This window comes from Dermacentor albipictus, chromosome 2, assembly GCF_038994185.2.
Source record: "Dermacentor albipictus isolate Rhodes 1998 colony chromosome 2, USDA_Dalb.pri_finalv2, whole genome shotgun sequence".
Taxonomy (NCBI): Eukaryota; Metazoa; Arthropoda; class Arachnida; order Ixodida; family Ixodidae; genus Dermacentor; species Dermacentor albipictus.
The window spans coordinates 4,836,639-4,857,426 of record NC_091822.1 but is presented as its reverse complement, the minus strand read 5'-3'; the positions used below and the strand labels follow the sequence as shown (position 1 = coordinate 4,857,426).

Genomic DNA, 20,788 nt, shown 5'->3' with positions numbered 1-20,788 from the left:
ATGGTGGCCCATTGTCAGATACCACAACTTCAGGGCCACTCACAGTTTGCCCTCGGGTACGATGAGAGTCGCTCGTCGTACGACGTCCAGTCACTGGTCGAGTCGTCAAAAGGTTCCATCTGTCCCAGCTGCGAGGCCATCTCGCAGTATTGTCGGTTCCGAAGTGAAGAAGAGAATGGCAACTTCGCTGCAGGGTCCCGCTGTTGCTGCATCCCATCCTCTTCGCCATTATGTAGTGTTCTTCCAGGCAGGCAGGAACCAGGCAGTTGCAGGGAAAGTACGCAAAAGGAATTTCACAGCGCCAGCACAGCCAGGCCGCCGTCTATGATAAGCGGGGAAGAAGTGCGGGGGCTACGCTCGGCGCCGCGGTATATAAGCCCTTATCAAAGGGGCGTGTCGCAGTAGCGCACGTGTCGGTTATCGGTAGACGTGCAGCCACTGCACGCACGGCGGCGCTCCAGTCACAGCGCACGGAGTGAATTGCGAACTGTGCTTTTGTACGTCTCTTTTTTTGCGTTTCTCTTCTTTTCTTCGACCAATCCTCCAAACGCCTCATACTAATCCCTATTGCGGACATGGTTACTTTTCCACTGCTCTCGCTGTACGCAAGGGCTTCAAGGGGGTCAATGGTGCCTACATCGACCGCTGGGTAGACGTCTTCACGCTATAATGAAACATGCTACATCGTTTCCGTAACTTTACCGCAGCAACCACATTCTTCTGCTTCCTTCTTATACCTCGCTTTTAGGTGCGTTTTCAATGGCATCCCGATCTCGCTTCGAAAAGTAATGAGCTTCCGTTTGAGTTATCATGAATTGTTTGCTTCCTGATTTCGTTTTTTCCTCCTAAGTAGTTACTCATGGCAGGTTTCTTTTCCATTGCCGCCACCAATGAGATTATTTCGGCCTCTCTGACTTTCCGCTTGACGTTCTTTGTTGCTGTGTTGCCCACCCGACAGCTTGTTCTCAGCGAAACATCAAGCGCCACTTCGCCGTCAAGAGAATCAATACGCCGAGTTGACTTATCCCACTGTTCCTACCGTTTCAAAGCTTTCCTCGGCCTCTCACTTTTCCACTTCTCCGTTAATGGCGCAACCGAGTTGCGGGGCTCGATCGTCATCGAGCTCTTTGAGAGACGCGCACGGCATCTGAAGGCCCCGCTTCCTGGTGGTGGCGACGTTGCTTGAATGCGTGCCACCATGAGGGAAAGACGTGCACCGAAAGTGAGACGCGCGGAGGTCAGCGACCCCAACAGTTTTCTTAGAACAGCGGCCCAGCGATAATATGGGACGCGTTAGGAGGTGTGAGCACGCAGGTAGAAGTTTTGCGGTGATGTTTGCGACGGACGGACGTTTTTTTTTTATTTTTGCAGGGAAAAAACAAATTTTTTGTGCATGCTTTGAGCTTCTTCCTGTTTCTTTTTTTTTAATTGCAGATTTTTTTTGCCTTTAGACAGTAATTGGCTAGTTTTCTTTTTGTGTGTGCGCCAGTGTGTTTTGTGTATATTTGGTATTGCAGGTTGGTCAGAGCATCTTTTCGCGAAACGTGTTTCTGCAGGTGCAACCGTGTGGAACGTTGTCTTTATAGCCTTTAAATAGTAGTTTGGAAGTCGCAAAACTATTAGCCATTAGTGGTTGCAGTGTGTGTGCTTTGATATGGGGAATATTGCTTTGATAGGAAAGTGAGAGCGCGGCCGTGGGCTTTAACACGCGCGAACTCGTGTCATACCTTAAGTCAGTGCGACATTTATTGCTTCTAAATCATCGGTGATAATTGGTTTGCAGCATTTTAAGGTCTTAAATTCTGTGCGTACGCATCAGAGTTTACTAGAGGCACGTGCTCTGGAAGCTTCGGCGTTTGTATTACAAAGAGCCAAGTGCAACACATGGCAAGAAAGACGGCCGTCTCGTGTACGGGGGGGTCCCTCAAGGCACACGAGGGTACGGTTGAGAATGGAGAGGCAATCGAGTCAATCAGCAGACACTGCGATATCGAGCTGAGGAAAATGGAGGCTTTCCAGGATGAGCTTGTAAAACAGGTCCAAGAGCTCAAAAATCAGCTAAATATGGAGCGTGACGCACGGAAGGTGGTGGGAAAAAAGGCTTCAAGAAGCTGAGGAAAAGCTGAACAGGGCCGCCATCGTGAACGAGAATGGTCGTGACAATGGAATGCAGCCCCCGATGTCACAGGAGAAGGCGTGTCAGCAAAGCGCGTGGAATGCGCGCAACGTGGGGACGGGGTAATGGGAAAGCGCGGCACCTACCTTGAGGCGGCCACAAAAGAAAAGCAGGGGTCAATGCTCCTTGTCATGTGACAGTGATTTATCGTTTCTTTATTTCATTTAGTAAGCACAATTAATTTCCGCTATGTTGTCACTGGTGTCGGTGTTTGTTTGCTTCTTATGACATGACTAATAAAAAATCGGGCTCCTCGGTTAACGCCCCTTTCTTCTCGTTTGTCAAGTGCAAATCGCACAGAAAAGGATGACAAAGGGAAGCCTCAGCAGCAGGAGAGAGCGAAAGGGTGATTAGCGCTGGCGACTCAAACCTGGCTAGGTGCTCAGAGGAAATAGTGGAGAGGGTTAAAGGTGACAAAAGAGTGGCGGCGGATGACAGACATTAGGCGCTGTCCTGGACTGAGCAAAAGCAAAGCTCGCGGAAAAGGCCTATGGATGCAACCTTGTCGTACTATCAGGTGGGCTAAGTAACGTCCGAAACAAAAAGGAGACAGGACTAGCCCAGCGCTTGCCGAAGGGGGAAGACGACTTGCGCGAGCTGTCCCCTCAGGTGCAGATCGTTCTACGACCAGGTGCCTGTACGTGACAGTAACGTACAAAGAGCCGTAGTGGCTGCTAAGGTGGCTATATTAACATTGAGCCGAGAGGAAGGACTCGACGTTGTGGAAATAAACAGGGAAGTGAGAAGGTGTGGTGGGTTCTAACGAGACAGGATCCACTTCAATCACAAGCTTGGACGAGAAGTGAGCTGGCAACTCGCTGGTCGCGCGGTTGCTTTTTTCGGGGGTCCACGTACGCTCAGGAGGCCAGAGTAGGTAGTAAGGAAGAAAGTCCCCTAGCGGAAGCTCGGAATAACAATGCGGTCAATAAGAGCAAAATGAGCAAAACAAGAGAGCTCGCCAAGCAATAGGCTGCATAAACATGCAGGGGGGCAGGAGGAAGGAAAAGTAGGTAGAGAATAAAGAGCATGCAGTTAAATAGAGAACAGATAGGGGTGTGTGCGGTTACAGAAACGCACCTTAGAGACTGCCACGAGTGATTGAGAACTTTATTTGGGAAGGGTGCAACAGAACTAAATCGGAAAGAAAGGGAGGGGGGGGGGTCCGAATGCTCGTCTATCTGGGAGCCAAATGGGAAAGAGTAAATTCAAAATGTCAAGAGCATCTTTGGTTATCATATACAATGAGTGGAAAGAAAACTTGGCAGGGCGTAACGTATTTGTGGACCGGAAATAATTACAGAAAGGAGAATCAACAGTTAGTGGAATGTCTAAGTGTCGATATTAAGGGTTTCGGGAATGGTGCCGAAATTATCCTATTAGGTGGCATGAATGCCCACATACAGGATCTACATGGCTATACCGACAAAAATGGGAAGTCAATGCTAGATCTTTGTGAGCAACATGACCTCGTTATCGTGAATACAGGGCCCAAGTGTGACAGGTAGACCACGTGGGAAGTGGGAAATCGGCAATCAATTTTTGGTTACTTCCTGATGACAGAAGGAATTCATGATAAGTTAAGAGAAATCGTATTTGATGAGGAAGGGTATAGCTGCATAGGGAGGTACCATAGACGCATCATTTTAAAAATGGGATATATAATTGTGAAAGGCAGCAAGGAGCACAAAATGGCCAGTCCAAATTTGTAGGCTCAACAAATAACAAATATAGTCATAAGAGTCGAGGAAGAACTTTGCAAATGGCGAAGCAGGGGTGAGCTTCTAAGTGTAATAACGACAAAAATACGGAAAGAGAAGCAACGTACTCGTTCGAAATAAAAAAAAACAAACAAACCGAAAAGCTGCAGGAACAGGGAGATATGAGAAGCGATCGCCGAACGACAGAAGGCATCCTGAGAGCACAGGCAGGCAAAAAGAAAGCGCAGTTGCCGCAGGATGATGTAGCCAGAAAATGGGAAATGTGCCGGGAGAACAAAGAACTATGGTTCAAATACTGGTGCAAGCAAAGATAAAAGGTGAAAGTGAACGTTGGTTGTCCAAAATACGTGAGAAAAGGAAGGCCACGCCAAGAATATTTTTGAACCACATAAAATTATTAGGCAGAAAGTTAACAACAATACAACAACAAATCCTAGACGAAGATGGATACGAAGTGGAAGGGGAAGTGGCATTAGGTTCCTTCCGCAAACTATCAGCCGATGTTTCCAAGACAATGACGAGGTTGTACTTGAGGAAAAAATGGCTGACGATTACGCTGCTTGGTAATGCAGTCTTTGAGCGCAGCTGCTGCCTTATTTCAACAACAAGCAACCGTATACAGAACAGGCAGTGCCGAAAGGAGGTGGTTCTGCGTTTCGGATTGGGCAGTACGCACCACGATCCGCCGCTATCGAGCCAGCGCTAAAAACAAGACGTTCATTTGAGGGATCGCTAGCCGTTTCTGCTCAGGTGCGAGTAAGAGCGGGAGCGAGAGAGAAAATTTAGGGGCTTTTGCTCCTGCCTAGGCACTACGGAGGAGGTTTCCTAGCGCGTGTTGCATGCGTTTGTCCCCTAGACATGCCGGCATTGCAGAGTGCGGTCGAGTTTACGCTCCGCCGCTGGCTGCCCGCGCGACGAGGCAGTGGGCATGGACGTCCCATTTGGTGATCGCTGTGCCTGAAGGGGAAAGCTTCTGACTAGTGCTGTATAAGCCGCGCGTGTTGCTTTTTCGTCACAACGATAGACTGTATTTTGTACAAGCACTGCTCCAGGAGGGCACGTGTAAACGCAGGCCTCAGGAGAGCACCTGAGGTTACAGTAAAGCAGGCAGCGCAGTATCTCCAGGGCACCCATGCAAGGGCTAGCGGCGGCATCAAAGCTGGAAGCAGGGCGGCACGTGGGTTGAGGTCGCGGAATCCGAAGCGTGCCGGGGGGTGTTCGCATAAAAAATTACCTGTCCGCGAGAGCGGACAGCCGATCTTAAGCCGAGAGCACACGTACGCTTGCGGACGCGCGCAAGCTCGCGTTCACGCGCCCACGCACGCGCAGACGGTGCGGCATGGCTCGTACGCGTCGAAACGCGGCGTGATCTCGGGGAACAACAGCTCCGCTCTGTTATCGAGCGCTTCGGTTGACTCGCGTCGGCGCGCCTGGCTACGCAGCTACGGCGCGAAACGTTCAACTCTCGGTGAAGCAGATTTATATCGTGCAAGAAAGTGGTTCTTCTTTCCTTTTTACGCTTCTCTAACAGCTATAAAAATATTACAATTACGTTGATATAAATTGAAGCATTTTGAAACACTGTCGATAACAAAGTACGAAGCGGTGCCTACCAAGGCGTCCGTGAGTGAGCCCAGCGAGCGCGTCTTTGTGGCAAAGCGCCGTTACTCGCGAGGCGCGGCAGGGAGCGCGGACGCGAGCTCACGGGTGGTCTCGGCTTTATGCACGGCTGGTACGCGCAGGCCTCGCCGAGCCCCGACCCACGGACCAGTCCGGCTTCCAGCTTTGGTGTCCCCGTTGCCGCTTTGGTTTCCTGGAGGCGGCGCCTCCAGGAAACCAAATGACACGTTGTTGCGATTAGTGGAAAACACGATTGAATAAATATAATTACGTCCAGCTGCCGAATTGTGACATTATGTTCAGCACTACCATGCCCCGCGACTTTTGCAACACCAGTCAGAACTTTGTCTCTGAAAGTACGTCGGACAGACTTTCTCGCGCCTGTGGCGCTATAGTACTAGGTCAGTCATCGTCACCGCCGGCCTATCAGCCACTTGCGTTCAACCGCGGTTGAACGCAAGTGGCTTGTCAAGGGGAATTGAAACTCCCGGAAGCTGAGATTTCTTACTCCAGCCATGAAATCAAATAATAATTTCTAGATACACGGCATAATTACGCAGAGAGCGCGAACGCACTGCAATGAACGCCTTGTTCTACGAAAGGCTGCTCATCCGGTAAGTGACGTCCCTCAGTGCCTCTCTCTGGGCACGCTTGCAATTAAAATCGGTCGCCGCTGCTTCCACGTTCAAATTGTTCAATGTGTGAACCCTCGCGTTCAATGTGTGAGCCCTCAGCCATTTTTCCGCGTCGGGATCATTCTTGCAAAGTCAAATGCATAATGTGTCATTCCCTCGCATTTGGTCAGTCATTTATGCCTCGCACCGCGAAAGAGTGTAATAATCTGCCACCGCACATTGTCACCGAAACAAATGCCTTGAAATTTACAGGCGCTCCACGCACTACCATGCATACTTAATATATCACGTTTCATTCTCTGATTTGTAAACAATTTTTTTTAATGTGCCGATAATCAAAGCCTCCACGACAGTGTCATAGTTTCTACGAATCATTTGGAGTTGCTGTACTGATAACTATCATTTTTTTATTTTACTTTTGTGTGTTTGTACGTTGATGCACTGTAATTAATTTTGTCCCAGTTTCGTTTTTCCATTGTATTTACATTTACTTTACCTCACCGATGTAACCTTTACCCTATGTAATACCCTCCCTAGAGGGCCTCTGGGTTATTGTGAAATCAATAAATAAATAAATTTGATTGTGCGCAGACGAGTTTCCGAACACGTGTGAGTCTGTTCGGAAGCTGGTTGGTGAGCATCTCCAAACAAAGACCAGCTTCGCTCGCGACTGGCAAACGGCGAAGGTCATCTGCCCAGAAGCTGCACATGTCAGCGGCTGATTAGTGCCAAGGCCTCGCCACCGGGCTGGCAGTTCCACGTGACTCGCGGAGACCCAGGCGCCAGTGCTGGAGGGTCCTACATCGCGCTATACGTATGGAAGCTACGCTGCGTTTTCAAAACAGTAGGAGAAGGGAAACTGGCTGAGGTGGTGGTAATTCATGTTTTGGAAAGCGCTCAACGGGCAGAGACTTGTGCGAAGAAGAACGCGACACGTCGCAATTGAAGGATCTGCTTCGAGGAATGCAGCATTTAATACGGCTTCGGTTGTGAGTCACTGCCCGTGTCGTGTTCTTGGTTGCCTACGTCCTTGTGCGTTTAGCGCTGTTACATTGCAAAGCATCAAGTTTTCAAAGCAAAACTGAAAGCATATAATGGATGCACTTCAAAGGTGTATCTGCCGCCTTCGTAAGAATTGTAAACAGAAAGTAGCAAGTAGAACTGTGTTTGAAGTTTTGTTGGTTTCGTACCACTTTCTCTGTGTTGGAAAAAACGGTGAAAATAGTTTTCTTTTTCAAACCCTTTCGTTAATTTGTTGCCGGCCTTTACAGCGCGTGCTACGTTGTTCGTTCTCCGATAGAGCTCATTAAGATTAAGGAACATGGGAAAGCGAGCGCACTCTTTACATTGCAGCGCCAAATTTCCAACTGTGCCCGCCGGGGTCAATTTCATATGCTCGCGTAAGCTGTCATTATTACAACGACCCGTCTGAACTTTTATATGCAGAAAAATTATGTCGCTGAAATTGCCTCGCCTTGACAACGGGTTCAGTCTGTCCCAAGCGGCGTTGCGCGCGCTGTATTATTTTTGTTTTTGTGAGGAAGTTTCTTAAAGTCTTTCTTAAATAACGTACGCCTACAGCAAGGGACGGGACTCACGACTTAGTCGTGAGTCCCGTCCCTTGCTGTAGGCGTAAGTTATTCAGAAGTGTGCACCAACTCGCCTAACGAGAAGCTACCTCCAACCCCGAGCTGGTTTTCCGCGGTTTCACAATCGCTCCACCGATGGGGCGAGACCGGAGCCCACCGGGCAGCCGAGACGTACCGTAGTGCTCGGGGTTCTCGAGCAGGCGCACGTGGAGGAACGTCTCCCTGGCCCAGGCGAGGCAGCCGCTCAGGTCCGGCCGCGGCAGCGAGCCCAGCACGAGCTCGGCGTTCAGGTGCTCGGCCAGGCCGGCGCGCAGCAGGCTGCTCTCGAGCACGCCCGGGCACGGCGCCTCGTACGCGGCCTGCGCGCCGCCGCCGCTGCTGCTGCGCTAGTCGTACAATGAGGTGGACAGCTTTCGCTGTCCAGCAGCGCTTTTCCGCTTCGGAACACTTACTGAATCGGCGTAACTTCCACGTGCGACAGTCTCGCATCTGCCCAAACGCGGAAGGAAAAGTAGAAAAACGGGTCGAATTCAGCACTCGGCAGTGTACGTTTAATATTTTGGTGTTGTAAATGCTTGTGCGTTGGCTTCCCCATATTAAACTAAGGCGCGCGAGAAAGTGGAAAGTTTTATGGGCGTCTTGCGCTGGAGTTTGAGGTATAGTAGCGGCGCCTGGTGGCGGCGCGGGAAACGACATTTGGGTCGTACCAGCTTGGGTCGTATTAAGCGCTGGCTGTGGCGAAGCACGTTTCTAGGCCGAGTTTTGCGTCGATTCGCACTTTTTTCTGCCCTGTTGCGAGTGCGAAAAGGCTCGTCACTTCTCACAGACCACGCCGACCACGCTGCGAGCTCGGCGTAGCCTATAGTTTAATGAAAACGGACTCTCCGTGTGCCGCGGGACGTAATGCTGGGAGCAGAAGGAATCGGTGACGCCGATCCGGAGAGACCTAGCCCAGCCTCGAAAAGGCGTCACCGTCATTACTTCTGCGTCGTGGGCTGCCATGAACAAGAAGGCCTGAATCCCAACATCAGATTCTACCGCTTTGATTCAAGGCCTCACGAAGTGGAGCGTCGGGCGCGCTGCATAGCTGCAGTTCGTCGCGCTGAGTAAGCGAAACTTAGCACCATGCTGACCGCTTCGCCTGTCTTGAAGCTTGCTTGATTATCTGCGTTCTAAATTTCGGTCTCTTGCACCTACAGTCCCGACAGCAGACCGACATATCAGCAGGCATGGCTGGTAATTCACGATTCGAGACCCGGCCACAGCGACAATTAACAATTCGACCGATGCGAAGTGGTGAAGTGACCAGGTGTGTGCAAATGACCACAAATTGCCGGGCTGATTCGGTGACAATTCACTACCCCACTACGAGCAGCACAGGTTAGAGTTAAATGTGCTCATACTTGACCTCAAGCCAGCATGTTGAGGCAGCGCAGCAAGGTAGTATTGATCACAGCAGATCGATGTTCGAGCGCTGTCATTAAAAGGTACATCAAGCGAGCAGCGCACGAGCTCGCGCTGCAGCGCGATTCGCACGTACGTGCGAGCTCATATGCATTGCATCAGTTATTACCAGTTACTAAAAGGGACAGATGGCTGCTACTACAACGCAACCATAACTACTTGTTTAGCGGCATGCAGTCAACAAAGATTGCTGGAAGCCCGCCGTTTCGCGGCATGTCGAAAGACCGCTGCCATCGCGGCGCGTACTGTTCTGTGCTCGAGCAGTTCCGTACACATGATGTCTGCTTATCGCTGCTGTAGATTCATTTATAGCAAGCATTTCCGCGCGTTTGTGCGCCTGAATCTAGCAGCGTGCAAACCTTACCTGAAGTTCCACTTCGTACGCGACTCGCTTCACTTGCGATTGACACCGCGCTAAAACTTCGCCGCTTAATTCTTGAACGGCGTACACATATTCGGCACTGCATAATTTCTTGCCTTTACGCAGCGTGCCACCCCTGAAAAAATCTTCGGCGCCCGATATTCGCTGCAGGCCGTGATACAACACAACCGAAAGTGGCGGGTCCGTATTGTAAACGTGCTTTCCGAAGCATACGACCGAGCTCGGTACGACCCATTTTGGATAGAGGGCGCTTTTTAGCACCTTTTTCGCAGCGCCCCCTGGGCAATGCAAGAGCCCCATTCGGGAGCACTCTGCCATGTGCGTGCTTTGCCACCTCTTCCCCTTCGTTACCGCGGAAATTTGACCGCGAGTATGCTGCAGTTGCGCCGCATTGACCATTGTTTCAGGGTTGGAATTACCAACCACCGTATTATGATTCCAGTTTATATCCTGTGCCATTTATCCGTAACTACAACCGCGTTCGCGCCTCCGCCACTATGAACCCAGACGTTGTCACCTTTTACAACACCATTATACTGTTACTGTATAATTATAATAATTAAAATAATAATGTGCATGAACCTTCAGTTAAGTGTAGTCAAGTTAGTTGAGATCATCCTCAAAGACCTACTTCTCACGTTCCGTGCAGTACGAAAGCCCAGAGATCTACAATTATCCCTGTCTTGCGTTAGCTGATTTCAGCGTGCAAATTTCCTCATTTCAATCCCCACCAAATATTATGCCGTCCTCGCCTGCGCTTCCCTTCCCTTGGCGCCCATGCTGTAAATGTAGTAATCCGCCAGTTGTCTGTCCTATGCATCACATCCCAGCGCCATATTTTAGAGCGCAGCTCTTTGGCGTCCGTTCCTGGGTTTCGCGTCGTCGTCGGCGTTGTCGTCGGCCTCGTAACCAGCTCGCCGACGAATCTGCTGCTCCGCCGCCGCGCATGCGCGCTGTCGGCTCTCCGGGCGAGGGAGGATGATGGAAGGGAGGAGGAGAGACTGTGGAGGAGGGCTGGCTACACAAATGGCTCTTTGGCGTCCGTTCCTGGGTTTCGCGTCGTCGTCGGCGTCGTCGTCGGCGTTGTCGTCGGCCTCGTAACCAGCTCGCCGACGAATCTGCTCCGCCGCCGCGCATGCGCGCTGTCGGCTCTCCGGGCGAGGGAGGATGATGGAAGGGAGGAGGAGAGACTGTGGAGGAGGGCTGGCTACACAAATGGCTCTTTGGCGTCCGTTCCTGGGTTTCGCGTCGTCGTCGGCGTTATCGTCGGCCTCGTAACCAGCTCCGCCCCCCTTTCATCCCCCCAGCGCTAGCAGCGACCGACTGATACCGCTTTCGTGAGTCCGCTACCGCACTCACGAAAGACGTCGTGCACTTCCTGCAACTCGCATTAACCGTCCATCGATCCACACCGATGTTAGTAGTGGGGGACTTTTTTATTCTTCAGCTATCGGCTATTCCCGCTTGCTCTCTGATTCGCATGCCGCTCTCTTCCCATCTCTTTGCGTTAACATTTCTCACTCTATCACTGTATGCGCGGTGCTTGTTCCCGAGCTTTATTGTTAGCCTCCAAGTTTCTACCCCGTATGTTAGCAAAGGTAGAAAACCCTGATTGTACAGCGAGAGTGGTATGGTGTTGCATGATGATTGCAAGTAAATAGTTACCGCTGCGTCCCAGCTGCAATCGCTGTATTTGCACCGAGTAGCCAGCTAATTGTAAGTAGCAGAATGTAGTATTGTTATGTATAATGTTGTGATATGTATGTGATGTAATATGTATCTTGTAAGTTGTGGTATGTAGTATCGGGATGCATTCTTCGGCTATGCATTGCTGCTTTATGTTCCACATGGCGGTTGTTAGGTCAGATGCTGTATTATATTTATGTATAATCGCACGCTGTGACTTGTAAATCTATGTATTAGCTATACAGTGCTGCTTTATTTCAGCAATGATGGGTTTTGTGCCATATTTGTACCCCACCCCTGTAACGGCCCAACCGGCCAACAGCACCTGCACATAAATGAAATAATAAAATAAAGATTGCTCTGCCAGGGCTTTCTTCGTTTTAAACATACACCGAAGCTCATCACTAGCTATCCTTTCCTTTCATTGCAAGGACAGGGCCCGGAGGGCATTCGAAAGGCTAAAGGGAAGAAAAAAAAAGCATCAGACTCGTATATGGTACAGATACTCCAATGACTTCAGACCGAAGTTAACGTACGTTAACACATAGTCATAGCTGTCTGGTACTTCGGGCTCAAATCATTGTTCTGTAGTTAGTCATATCACAAGACGCCAACAAACACTGCCATCAAGGACAATATAAGGGAAATTACTTGTGCTTAATAAATAGATAAAGAAACAATAAATTAATGCAAATGAAACTGGATAAAAAAAAAACAACTTGCCGCAAGTGTGGAACGATCCCACAATCTTCGAATTTCGCGTGCGATGCTCTACCCATTCAGCTACCGCCGCGCCGTTTCCCCATCCACTGTCTTGGGTAATAATATTTCCTAGTAAAACCTTGGGAGTGTTAGCCAGCGCCACGACTGGCAGACCTTGGCAGCGGATGTGGAACGTCCTTTCTGCCGCAGGCATCATGAAGACGGGACCAGTTGAGATTCCGTGGTCCATTATTCATGCGCTCCCTTATTCAATTGAGCTGCCAAGTGCTCCCATATTCATGCAGCTGTTTTTGGCCTGCCTTTGGCTCCTGGCGCCGTCAACTGTTCGCTACGTGAACTTCAGACACGTGAGCTTCGGCTGCGTATAGCATGGCACGCGAAATGCGAAGGTTGTGGGATCGTTCCCCACCTGCGGCAAGTTGTTTTTTCATCCACTTCCATTTCCATTAATTTATCGTTCCTTTGTTTAATTTATTAAGAACTAGTAATTTCCCCAATGTCGTCCTTGGTGTGAGTGTTTGTCCGTTTTTTATGATATAACTAACAAAAGTCGGGCCCCTCGGTTGACTCCCTTTCTTCTCGTGTATTGTATAACTTGTGTCCCGAATCCGGCATCATTGATGCCTTCAGGTAGCATGTGTGGTCTTATTGACCGGTAGTTTTCTCCCAAAAAGATCGCGTTCTCGTGAGGCCTGCGGCAGAAAGGATGTTCCACGTCCGCCGCCAAGGTACGTGAGTGATGGCACCGGCTAACAGTCCCAGGGTTATGCTAGGAAACGTAAGTAGCCAAGAAAGCGGATGGGGAAAGGGCTCCGCGGTAGCATCGCACGCGAAATGCGAAGATTGTGGGATCGTTACCCACCTGCGGCAAGTTGTATTTCTTTTTCATCCACTTTCATGTCCATTAATTTAGCGTTTCTTTATTTGACTTATTAATTTAAGCACAAGTAATATCCCCTGCGTTGTCCTTGGTGTCAGTGTTTTTGGCTTCTTATAAAAATTGGGTCACTCCCTTTCTTCTCGTTTCTTCCGTAATTAGCGTCCTTTGCCGGTGTTCCGAGTTACAAGATGTTATTTGTATAAGCAAAGAAAAACTCGTTTTTTGCGCCACATTAGGCGGTTATCTGTTTCCTTCCTCTATCGTCCACACAGAGTCTATATTCCGTCAGCGGTGGTGAAATTCTCATTGAGGGAAACATTAAGCGCTTTTTCCAGAAGGGGACGTTGAGAGACAGATGTCGCCTTCCTGCGCCGAATAACGGGCTGTAGTGAATCGAGCGCAGACCGGCCTTCCTTCAAATCCCTCCCCTCTCCCTACTTCAGTCTATAGTGCACACGGTGTCGCCAAGTGCTCCCTTAGCGCTTGCGCGAGCTTCGCACACGGAGCAGCGTTCGCGTGCGTGCGGACGCGTGCACATCGCGCGCGCCACGTGAGTCAGCACTGCGGCGCACTTGGCCTGAATGTCATCGCGTCGTTGTGGTACCGTCCGTATTACAGCTACGAAGGCCTCGCTGCTTTCGTTTGGAATCTGAGGATACGGCAACACCGTCGCGACTATGTCACCGATTGCTCCCTTAAGCCTGCAAGCCAGGGACAGGTAACACGGTTTTCAGAGCGACAACGCTTTTATTGTCGCGTTCCTGTGTCCACACGTACACTTATATTTTTTAGGCTGTGTCAGTGATTGTTTTGCTTTGGATAGTCGTTTATTTGTTCTTTCAATAGACGTGGTAACAAATGCAGGTCCTAGCACTAAATAATCGGTCAAATAATTAATTGCAACAATGAGCTATCTTGTTGAAAAGAAGAATGATCAATTGCGGATTTATTTATTTATTTATTTATTTATTTATTTATTTATTTATTTATTTATTTATTTATTGTTGCGTAGTTGTGACGATGCCCAAGCAAGTTAGCAGGCAGGGAGGCATTCGATTAGTAAAGTGCACGTCGAAGACTCAATAATAGAATGAGCTCTCTAACAAAAAATGTAACTCAGCAGTGGCGATAGCAATAAGTAGAGTCGACGATTGTCTCATCAGAATGACAACGCTTGCGCCTGGCCCCTTTGAATACATGCCCCATTGCATCATCCGCAGGTGCCCTCGCGGGGACCAGAATGTGCCCCAGTTGCGCGTGTCAATAGTATAATCTGTACGACCAGTCTTTTTTTTTTAAGTCTGTTGTTTTTGAAATGTGCGATCGACAGAATTTTGGCAGCGCAGCTTGCACGACAGCGGAACTCCGATAGCAGCGACTGTACGAAAAGAAAAGCGTGGCATAATGCGGCATAAACTCAGAGTTAATAGCAGGTGAGCCATAAGTTTCCCTCACATCTGCTTCAGCTGACTCAGCCAATCCACGTGCTCCGAGTAACCTCCTTCGGAGTGACCAGTGGTCAAGCTGTGAAGGAAAGCGGCACTGGCGTGCCCCTCGATCCCCTCACTCTGCCGAGGCGCCAGCATAGCGGCCACGAAGAATCGCGATGGCCGTCCGAGCGAGTTGCCCGGGACTACGATTCAAAGCTGTCGAGTGAAACGCCGCTTACCTTGAGCGACGACTTGGTCATGATGACGGCCGTGCCACAGGTGTCGTACTGCGCGCGGTGCAGAAAGGGAAGCGAGTCAGTGCTCTGAACGCAAGGCGCTGCCTAAAAGCAGGCGCGCCACGAAAGGCGGCGGCAAGCGCCATTCGGGGCACCGCCACTGGAATAACAAGCGCAACGAGAGATCGGGCAGTAATTGGGATAAGGTGACTTTCTTTTTATAAAAGGATAAAGGCGCAGTTTCTCCCGCAAGGCGCAACATTTGTTGCGATAGCAATGCAATAGACCACTAAGCGGAGCTTTATCGGTCGCGCAAACTGCTGTAAGCACTCGCTTACTAATTAAATAATTAGCGAGCATGGTGTCGCGCGCGCACGTCAAAAGAAGAACAGACCTCACTCAATGTCCGCAAACACTCGCTGTCTCGACGCTCGACGGGCGCCCAGCGGACGCTTCTGCCGCCTTCGGTGCGTATCCGACACGGCGCGAAAACAGCCTCTCCCCTTCACCTTACTAGGGCGGAGGAAGTTGTGCTTAGGAGGCTTCGGGCCGGGGTGGCCCTTACACCGGCTGTTGTCTCAAGGTGGAACTGGTCGCATTTACCACTGGGTGCTACGTGTCCATACTGCTCCGTTCCTGTGGTGGAAGCAGATGCATACCACCTAATATGGACATGTACGGGTTTACAATCGGAACGCTCGCGTCTCCTACTGCAAGCCGGCCTCCGCTACAGTGTGACAACCAGCTATGACCGCTGGATACATGACAACAGATTCCACAAAACACTGCTTCAATTCATACACAACACAGGCCTCACAGCACACATATAATACACATATACGCTCGAGTTCAAGTTCAAGTTCAAGTTTTATTCTTCTTCTAGTACAGACTAGAAACGTCCTCTCGGGCTAAAAGCTGCCGTCAGCAGCTTGACTGGACCCAGGAGGCGTTGTACATGGCAGCGCGATAACAGTAACCTTTTTGTTACAAAAAACTTAAGCAGAAGTTTACTAAACATTAACTAAACATAAAATTGAAAACTCAGTTACATGCTTATGAAAGGCTATGTAAGAAACAACAAGACATTTTTGTACAAATAAAACAAAAAGGCAAAAAAGAAAAACATGGTCATTTATATGCATCGTTATACATGAATATATATGTTATAGGTTAACGAAATACATCTTCAACTCTTTACGAGATAATTTATTAGCGTGAACATGAATATTTAGAATTTTCGGCAAAATGTGTTTAATAGATTGTAACTTATACTCGGTGCGAAAGCGCGGTACAAGGCAAGGTTCAGGATTTCTGAAATGCACAGGTATGTCATGGTGCTGCAAGGTCGCTAGTGATGTAAGAAAATCTCTCCATTATTTCCTTGCAAAATAAAATATTTGTAAAAGACGATATTCGTAGTATCGATCTACCCATATGATTTGGTATGTTTGTGATTATGTTTTTGTTGTTGATCGGGCTTCAATGTTAGCAATGTGTCGGAAAAGCGCCTTTTGTGATGTAACTATTTTATTTATGTTAGTTCGTGTTGTGGTTGCCCGTACTAAACTGCAATAATTAAATTGCGAGGTGAACAATGCATGATAAATTTGTAGCTTGGATTTTGTCGGCATGTCAGCTCTACAGCGAGATAGTACACCGGCGACTGCAGAAAACTTGTTTCGAAGGTTATTAGAATGAGCATCCCAACTCAAATGACATGAAAATATTACTCCAAGTATTTTGTGTTCATTAACTAGTTCTATGTGTTTGCCTAAATAAGTGATTGAATGTTCCAACTGAAAAGGTTTGTTTCTAGCTCTGAAAAGAATAGCTTTCGTTTTAGTGGGAATAATTCAGATCGTTCCAATCAGATAGTTCCATTAGCAATGCATTACATCTGATAATTATTTCGTTTGCGTCTTTTCCACAGAAGAGTACAGTGCTATCATCCGCATATATAAAAATCAACTGTAGGATCTATATTTACTAAGTCAATAATATATAAGTTAAATAATAGAGGGCCCAAAACACTCCCTTGCGGCACTCCATCTTTAAGTGTCAAGAAAGAAGATAGGACGTTGTTAATACATACACACTGAGTTCTATTTCTGAGATATGATTCCATTAAGTGAGTGGATGTCCGCGTACTCCATATATTGATAGTTTATACTTAAGAATGTCATGACTGATGGAATCAAATGCCTTGCTAAAATAGATGAAGAGCCCGATGGCGAATTCTCCGTTGTCTATGCTTTGCACAATACTTTCTTTCAAGGATAAAAGGGCGGCTTCCGTAGATCTACCTTTTCTAAAACCAAACTGTGAGTTTTGTTACTACATCATATCTGTCTAGAAACTTTGTTAGGCGCGTAGCAATAATTTTTTCTAGCACTTTGGAAAAAATGGGTAGGACAGATATTGGTCTATAATTAGAAACATTATTTATATCGCCATGTTTGTATAGCACAGATACTTTAGCTCGTTTCATGCCGTCTGGGAAAGTGGCCGATTCTATAGCTAGATTGAATATATGGACCAACGTGCGGATAAATGGCAAGTGATGTAAGACATATTTTATTGGCTTAATTTGTAAATTGTCAGTATCCAATACATTGCTGTTATTAAGATTTTTTATTGTTGTAAACACCTCATGTTCATCAGTTGGCTCCATAAATACAGTTTCTGAAACACATTTATCTAGCGAATGTATGACTTGGGAGTCATGGGTGTGCGTAACGCTTGCATTCACAAAATGAGTATTGAAATGGTCTGCCAGTGCTTTACCGATCAATTCGCAATTTGCGTAGCTTATCGACTTGGGTACACTACTTTTAGTTTGACGACCTAAAACGTTATTTATTATTTTCCAAACCGCATCCGGACGTTTCTTGTCGATTTCAAAAAACAGACGCTGATAGTAATCTATTTTTGCCTGCCTAAGTATTTTATTCAGTTTATTTCTTAGTATTTTATTCAGTTTATGAAGGCTTGCCTTAAGGGCAAGCCTTCATCGCAATAAAAAAAAGAAAAGAAAAAAAAAGAAAACCGCCCACACTCTCTTGGCTCGCGCGATTTCGCAGCCGCCAGGGCATGGCATTTCGTTTCCATGGGAACGTAGCGGTCGTGGGCGAGAACTGCTCGGTAGGCGAACCATGCCAACGCGGCAAGTGCACCATTAAACGATGGCTCTCGCTGGAATGATGCGCCATTGGTTTTCAACGCGTAGCGCGTCTGACGGTCGTCCAACACTGCTCGGAAGTGCGTAACGCTAGTCACTTTAAGGCAGTGATCAAATCATGTTGCCAGGAGACCAATTCCAAGTCACACCCCGACTGCCACAAAAACATGCGAATAAATTTCGTACTTCCGTTTATTGTTCTGTGTTCGCTGATCTTGCGGTGACCTTTTAGCTCCGTCTGTCTCCCAGTGTCGATAGTTTAAACTCCGAGTGAACACTGTTTTTCTTCAATTTCACAAACAAATGCACGTGGTACATTTATAGGAAGAGGCTTGGTTTCTTTTTGTCCCGAAATATTTGTTTTTGTTATCGTGCGTGTTTTCTTTGTTTGTGCTGTTATCCCATACGCATGGAATGTAATATATAAGGCCAATGACTGCAAAAGAAAATTCAGTACGTCGTAAGGGACCATATTTTTACTATTTATTCCCCTATTTACTTTTCAAGTTATTAGTTCTCTTTTTTTTACGTGCTAGTCCATACCGCTTACGCAAGAATGGGTAATACGAGACAATGATAAACACAGTATATATTGAATGAGTTATTCTGAAATAAATAATTAAGTCACCAGATAAGCACTACCCAACAAAAAGATGGCCTGTCTTTGACTTATCAGGCTCAACATCCGATGTGTTCAAAGCCTGCAGACAGCAAGAACAAAGTGTACACGTTTTCGTTTGTTCCTTTCTTTCCCTCCTCGCTCTCTTTCTCTTTTTTTTCTCTGCAAAAGTTCCTTCAGTTGAGCCTGAAAGATGTGTCCTCCCTCACCGCCAATTGAAGGGCTTAACAAAGCGCACAACGATTCTTTGTTTCGCAACCACCAGTACATATGTAATGATCAAATATTACTGCAGAAATCTGGGCTAGTTGAAACGTAGACATGCGCGGGAAGAAACACGGTAACGAAGAGAAAAAGGAGCTTTACTGCGTTACAAATCCCACCCTGAAAAGCATGCGGCGACCCGCTGAAATCCTCGAGTGGCGTTGCACTGGTGACCGGCCGCATTGCGACGGGAGCGAAATGCGCGTGCATTGGGGGCACGGCAGAGAACCCTGCAGGTGGCTGCAGATTATTCCACAGTGTTATTCCCCACTACGGCGTGCCTCGTAATCATACCGTGTCTTTGCCGTGTAAAATAGAACCCTAGCGTCCCCGAAGACATGGCGTTCCCAATATTTCTTATTTCATCTTGGAAGTTACTTTGGCCCGCGGGAAAGCGCGGCTTCCACGATGCCTCGCGCATGCTTCACTTTCGACTATTCTGAATGCCCCTATTTTCGCTGACATAAAAAGTTACTTGTTACTTTGTGGTTGCACGCTGACGCGTGCAACCACAAAGTAACAAGGACGAGACGAGATACTTTGTGGTTGCACGTGTTTGCGCTGTTACATGTCAGGTATGCACCAACTCGCCCAGAAAGAATTTTTAATGAAATTTTCACTGCGCTGAGAACGCCGTCCTGTAATTTGGTGTCTGATAGTAGCATAATCATACTCAGTTGGTCAATATCATATTAGAATCCTGCAGGCCATCGCAGTGTGGTGATTCTTGAAACCCACTCAAGGAGCTGTGTTAAGCCCGGTATTATTTAATTTAGTCCTCATCCATCTGAAAAGAAACCTGCCCCCTAGTGTCAAAATCACACTGTATGCGGACGACATCTGCATTTGGAGTGCGGCGCGTTCCCGCAGTACCACCCAACAACGCCTCCAGAGAGCGCTAGCAAATATATCAGCCTACCTAAATCCAAGGGGTCTGAAATTGTCCCCCGACAAAAGCGTTGCCATGGCTTTCACGCGGAGGCGTATGGAAAAATACCCACTAGTGTTGGGTGGTCGCGCCCTTACATACGTCAAGACGCAAAGGTTTCTTGGAGTGACGATCGATAGGAACCTCACATGGTCGCCCCAAGTGAAAAAATTGAGTGAGAAGATTTCCTCGGCGTCGCACGTATTCCGATTTTTAGCCGGATCACAGTGGGGCAGCAACTGTCGATCAATGGTGCTCCTCCATAAGGCCTACGTCGACGGAACACTACGATATTACCTCCCGATCCTGCACAAAGTGTCTCCCACAAGCAAGAGAAAACTCGAGGCAGCACGAAACAACTGCCTTCGCGTATGTCTTGGCCTTCCGAAGGGGTCGTCCCGCTCAGGGAGTGTAGCAGAAGCCGGATGCCTGCCTCTGGAAGTGCTCTGTTCGCAGGAGACACTTCGGATACACCTCCGCCACGTCATTCATACGAAGACTCACTTTTTAAAGGATATTTCCAGAACCTGTGCTACATCTAGCTTTGGGCAGGCCGTCGGAAGCATATCTATTTCGATTCCTGCTCAGGCGTCACAAATTATGCCGCGAAACATTTCACCATGGACACTGTCCCCACTGGAAATCGTGCCATACATACCTGGAATCAGTGCGAAAAAGAAAATGCCTCAAGCAGCGACTTATCAGATAGCTTTAGAATATATGCACAAAGAATACGCAGCCGCAACGCGCATTTTCACAGATGGATCTACAACCCCACACCGTTCATCCTGCGGACTTTTTGTTCCCTCTACAGGGCAACGATTCTCGTTTCGTCTTGAGCGAGCGACATCATCTACTTCAGCGGAGCTATATGGCATTAAGGAGGCCCTTATGTATGTACTTCGACAGCAGCCGCCAAAGACATGGCTGATTTTCACAGACTCAAAAGCAGCCCTACAAAGTATGTGGAACAGGCACAAGCGTTGCAATAATCAACCAGCAGCATTTGACACTGCATATCTTCACCACAGGGCTAAGATTGCTGGGCATTGCATAAAGTTTCAGTGGATACCTGGCCATGCCGGCATTTCGGGAAATGAAAGAGCGGACGAAGCTGCCAGAAATGGACTCCAACACCGCAAATTCAGAAGAACATATTTTACAAAAGCCGACGCTTCAACCATGGCAAAAAAATATGCCTATCAAGAAAAAGACCGCATCTTGAATCTGCCGCTTCACCAAGACAACTTCCTACGTTAC

General features: G+C 48.0%; 1 protein-coding gene across 2 annotated transcripts in view; it reads right to left on the bottom strand.

Moving 5' to 3' along the window:
• LOC139055859 (probable ATP-dependent DNA helicase HFM1) overlaps positions 1-20,788 on the bottom strand; it is a 531,554-nt gene that overhangs the window by 255,123 nt on the left and 255,643 nt on the right. For both annotated transcript variants that reach the window (XM_070533424.1, XM_070533425.1), the window contains exons 12-13: positions 14,543-14,590; positions 7,914-8,097 (exon numbers count right to left, since the gene is read on the bottom strand). In XM_070533424.1, coding sequence (XP_070389525.1) covers positions 7,914-8,097; positions 14,543-14,590 — 232 coding nt within the window. The remainder of the gene's footprint in view (positions 1-7,913; positions 8,098-14,542; positions 14,591-20,788) is intronic.